Source organism: Gastrolobium bilobum, unplaced genomic scaffold (assembly GCF_033153095.1).
Source record: "Gastrolobium bilobum isolate Gb01-03AN ecotype WA unplaced genomic scaffold, APGP_CSIRO_Gbil_v1 utg21994, whole genome shotgun sequence".
NCBI lineage: Eukaryota > Viridiplantae > Streptophyta > Magnoliopsida > Fabales > Fabaceae > Gastrolobium > Gastrolobium bilobum.
This window is the reverse complement of record NW_026896998.1, coordinates 178,219-183,335: the sequence shown is the minus strand read 5'-3', so window position 1 is coordinate 183,335 and position 5,117 is coordinate 178,219. Positions and strand designations below refer to the sequence as shown.

Sequence of the window (5,117 nt, the reverse complement as noted above, 5' to 3'; positions counted from 1 at the left end):
TAAATTACTAAAAATTTGTTAAAAGCAAAAATAATATTCATCAGTTTCCCCATACGAGCTATCAGACCCATTTTTCACGATCCTAGGGCAACCGACCGACCCGGATTGAGTAAAGGAAAGCTGCCCAAAACTGATCAGGCCGGCTAGCTCATTTGATTAGGCGAATAAACCGAGCTCATTTGACCCACAAAAAAATATGGGCTGGGTTAGCCCGTTTATACAGGTGCAACAAGGACGGCAAAAGAAAGAGAGTGACTTGTGTACCCAAAAAAAAAAAAAAAAGAGTGGCTTAACACAAGCCGTAATACATAAAAACTGATACATCAACAACGGGAATGCAGGAGCAAGCATAGTACATGGTGCTGGCTAGCCAAATATTATAACCAAGGCTAAAGGAACAGGTCCCCTCTTGGCCATATTTGATTATTTAAGCTTCATTTGTTACAGTTAGAAAGAATAAATATTTGCCAAGAATTGATCTAACCTGAGCTACATACCACCATATAACTTCTACTACTTGGGAGATTAAACACTGGCTCAGAAAAGAAAAAATTATATATGATAGTACAAATGAAAAGATGACCAAAAGAACGCTTAAATTACTGTCTTCACCAGAAGCTCAAACCGCTTGAATTGCACTGTTCTTGCCACTGTTCAAATCCGAACCACCAACTGGAGCGTTTGCATGGAATGCTGACTGCCTTGAGGGCTCTCCTAACAACTTCAAGGAAAGTGGGGAAGGCTCTCTATCAAGTACCTGTGTTTCCCCAATGCTTAAATGAGACATTCCCACAAGTTCATCAACATTGACAGGTTCCTTGGGAATGACCGGGATTGGCTTGAGAACCTGATGATGAGATGTCTCTCCTCCGTTAACTTCTCCAAAGGGATCTGCAATTGATGGCCATATGGAAAATGGGACAGGAATATAAGCTGGGAAGAATCCAGGAGCCATTGGTGTCAATCTGTTTGACCCTGTCATAGTTTCATTGGGCTCTTCCACATTTTCTTGAGAAGTAGTTTCCATGGGTTCAAATTCAGACTTCAGAGAGAGATTTAATGAAGGCTGTGATTTTCCACTACAAGGCTGTGAGTTCTCAGAAGGTGGAAGTAGTACTTGTTCTTCTGGCACCGAAGGTGGATCTGAAGACTGACATATGATTAAGAGAGAAACTATTAGCTAGAGGTAAAAAACATACGTAATACTCATCAAACATAACTCAGTCAATATACAGCTACAATGACGCTGATCCCATTTGCATTCATTAGCAAATACAGGTTTCTGTGTCATAGTAACAGAAATTTTTGTCTAAAGCAAGAACAACTGTCAAGAAATCCAACACCGTCAAGGTGTCATCATGTTATAGATATGTGAATATAACACCATATTTCCCTTAGTCTTATATATAGAATATGTTTAAACGAATTCAAGCAAAGCACACCACTTTGTTTTTTTTAAATGACATGACTCGAGTTGTCAACAAGAAACTTGTAATGCGAGTAATGATAACTTTTAGCTTGCTTATCGACTGGTGTTCATGTACAAGCAAGGACCACACTAGTTTACATTTGTCAGAGAACATGTAGGCATGATGATGTGTGCAAGAATAATGCTCAATTAGATATGATGAATGAAAACCAACCATATCTGGAACCATGTCAAAAAGGCTGGAACGTCTCTTTCTCCTGGTAGCATTACTCTGCCGGATAAAGTACTTCTGGGCATGACTTGCTACTTGAGTAGGGGTCCTTGACACAACAAAATTACGTGCTATCCCACGCCAGTCTCCTTTGCCCAGCTTCTGGAGACCAACTAAGAACATCCGATGTTCTTCTTCAGTCCATGGAACACCTAAAAGACACAAAATAATATGTTGAGAAAAGTAATCCAATTACTAGCGACAAAAGGGTACACAGCCTGCTTAATAAGTCAACTGTCCTTGATAAAATGCAACAGTCCAATACAGCAACTAATATCCTTGGAGACAGGAAAATAAAGTTGAGAGGCTGTGACATAAAAACAATTAAGTAGCAAGGTAGCAACAATTCTAGGTTGGTAAATAGACATGCCTTAAAGGGACTAGAACCAGATATCATCCACGCAGGAGTCAAAGATTTCGTGTAATTGAAAAATTACCTAAAAATGACACCAAGTCAAACTATGGCCCATAAAACTTTCAGAACTCATAAATGACATGAGTTGGCAAAAATTAACTATACACCACACCACCTTACCTTAAGATACATAGCAAACAACCAACGACTTTGTTGGTTTCAAATTAGGAAGAAAAAACTTAATAAATATTTGCTAACCAATTAAATTGCAAAAAAATACAGTGTCATACAATTTAATGCAGTTACAATAATTATTATGAAAAAGCGATGCACATAACACATGCTATTAACAATTTCAGAAAGCAAACATAGCCATTAAATCATTTGATTTTAAGTTTGTCATTACAAATATCTCTGGCTCTTAGCCCTGTATAATCTTTGCTAGTAAACTAATAAGCATATGAATATAACTTCTCTCAGAAGGGATAAAAACCAAAACTCATGATTATGTCTGTCTTAAAGCCAGACACAACAATAACCGCACCTACTTTTCCGGGTTTCAAGCTGATCATAATTAGTATTTAGTGGCTACATGTTTGCCACATTTACAAAAAACTTGAACTGAATGAATATGCAACAGCTATACATGCAATTGTACTTGAACTAGTTAAGCCACCCAAGAGCATTGCATGTGGTTTTAGGACGGAAAGGCAATTTGACTCAAGCAATAAACAGAGTCTTGTGCTAAATGAATGCCACTAATAATCAAATCGCAAATTTACTTTTTTTGTTAATTACTTAATGGACCGGTTACCCTTATTCAGAAATAAATTTAATAGATGCCGTGACATATACAGTTTTCCAACGCCATCCCCTTGTCCATGAAAGAAACTAAGCATAATTATCAAAAATTCTTTAAAACCAATGTCAACTTTCCCTTGTTGGCCAATGTCTCAAAATACTGTAATATATTACGCATACTATATAATAAATACTTCACATTCATCCAAATTACGCATGAATAATGACATTAAATGCCATCATTGCCAGCAAGCCTGGACCAATCAGACAAAAATGAGTTCCGTAAAATGTGAACAAGAAAACCAAAATACCATTAAGATATAAGAGGGAAAAATAAAAATAAAAATTCATTGGAGTTTATGCCCAGAGATTCAAAGGCAAATACAACACGGCAGAATGTTTGGTTTACCATCGTAATCATTAACCACCAACTGATTTTTCATTTCCGTGAAATTTAAAAAAAAAAAAAAAAAAAAACCAATTCCGAATTTCACATGATTAAATAATAATATTATATTAAAAAAAGTTTATAAAGCAAGGAAATTCAAAATGTTTATGAAAGGTGAAAGAAATAAAATAAAAAATAAAAAAATGCAGAAAATAAGAATAATTTATATGATGATACCTTTCTTTCTTTCTCCACGGCGATTAGCGACGGTGGAGGCATGGGCCGGGTCATCGGATAAGTAGCCGTCAGGCTCATGGGGCGGGTCGGAGCACGGGGATCCGGGATTGGGAGATGAGGCAGCAGCGACAGAACAATGGTGAAGAGCAGAGAGGTTGAGGTTTCCCATGCTTGCGCTCTTCTTTATGATTGATCCATCCGTCAGCCTCACCCCGAAAAGCTTCACTCCTCCACCACCACCACCACCAGTGCGTGACGGGCACGTCCTCGAGTTGTGGCCGTTGTTGCTACAGTGAGAGCACCGCCGAGTCATGCCGATTCTACGCCGCCTGACTCGGTCGAAACAACAATCACAGGATTCGAGGGAGGAAGGGAGGCAACAAAGCAACCAGCCAGCCACAACCAACAACAACACGATGCGATGGAATTTTGGATAAAAAGAAAGAATAGTTAGAAGGAAAGAAAATGCATGTCTTCGCGCAATTAAGGAAAACGTGCCTCGTGGATGATTTCGGTATTTTTCTCACAATTCCAGGGCTATTTCTGGTATTCTATTTTAAGCCCTTCAATCTAATCTCAGTAGAACGCGGTGGATCACTAGTCGCTTAAACTTTGCATTGCAATCACTCTTTTGCCCTTTCCTTCTTCTTTTCTTGCTTCTTTTACAACTCCACTAATTTTATTTTATTTTTTACTTCAGAAATTCATTTTTGTTTCACTGCATTATGATTAGTTATAATAATTTATTTTAAGGATTCTTTTGGTGGTCAAAATAGAAAAGACACGATAGGATAAACCTATCATATTTTTTCTTTTAATTTTAGTAAAAAAAAAAATTTTATGGCGAGCATTTGGTCATTTTATTTATGTTGAGTTGGTATCATCTGGTCAATATGGATAGCATCTGAGTGTTTGATTGTTTAAGGAAAAGAACGGTTGGAGAGTAAACATGGATCCAAACTTTATCACTTTATCCTTTGCAACAAATATATGGCGAAAGTGATTTTGATTTTATTTGTCTCATGCCATCTAGTTTCCAAATCTATGTGGATTCTCTTGTTTGCTTTTTCGTTTTTGCTTTTTTAAATTATTATTATTAGTTGCTCATTTCATATTTCAAAAATAAATATAAGAGTTTTATATTTCTCCGGCTGCACGTACATAAATTTGAAAAGAACAAGTTAAATTCACTTATTTTTATATGCAAGCAGGAAATAAAGTTATTGTTATGGACTCATATATGAGGCCTATAAGCTCAACAAAAGGCAATTCAAATATAATCAATCAAAGATATCAATTATAATACGACAACATAATATCATAGGTTTGGACTATTCGCAATAACACTGAAGGTCCAGCACTTAATACTCACATGTAAACTCTATAAATAAGAGGTAAAACCTTTAGGTACGCACACTTTCTCTTTTACTGTTATATTGTCACTGTACACACACTCCTTTAACAAAAAAGTTATTTATTATTCTTCTGTGCACAGTAATCTGCTTGATTTAAGAGTACCTTAGAGATAACATCTAAATCTATTAGACTACACATTTTTTTTTTTTTTTTTTTAAACATAGACTACACATCTTTATCTCTAAGTCAAAACAGTTATGCAGAACAAATATTAAATCAT

The 5,117-nt window shown here is 36.3% G+C and overlaps 1 protein-coding gene across 1 annotated transcript; it reads right to left on the bottom strand.

Moving 5' to 3' along the window:
• Nucleotides 1-304: 304 nt before the first annotated feature.
• LOC133303274 (transcription factor MYBS3) lies at nt 305-3,939 on the bottom strand. Its single transcript, XM_061503160.1, has 3 exons — nt 3,482-3,939; nt 1,644-1,852; nt 305-1,150 (listed from the first exon to the last, which is right to left on the bottom strand). The coding sequence occupies exons 1-3, from the start codon at nt 3,792-3,794 to the stop codon at nt 620-622; spliced, it is 1,053 nt and encodes a 350-aa protein (XP_061359144.1). The 5' UTR covers nt 3,795-3,939; the 3' UTR covers nt 305-619.
• Between the last annotated feature and the right edge of the window lie 1,178 nt (nt 3,940-5,117).

Bases quoted from the DNA above. Each gene is read 5' to 3' on its own strand.
- LOC133303274 (XM_061503160.1), bottom strand. From the start codon at position 3,794: ATGACTCGGCGGTGCTCTCACTGTAGCAACAACGGCCACAACTCGAGG. The intron at 1,853-3,481 runs GTATCATCATAT...TGTGTCTTTTAG, and splicing joins CCGTGGAGAAAGAAAGAAAG to GTGTTCCATGGACTGAAGAA. The intron at 1,151-1,643 runs GTTGGTTTTCAT...ATCATATGTCAG, and splicing joins TTGACATGGTTCCAGATATG to TCTTCAGATCCACCTTCGGT.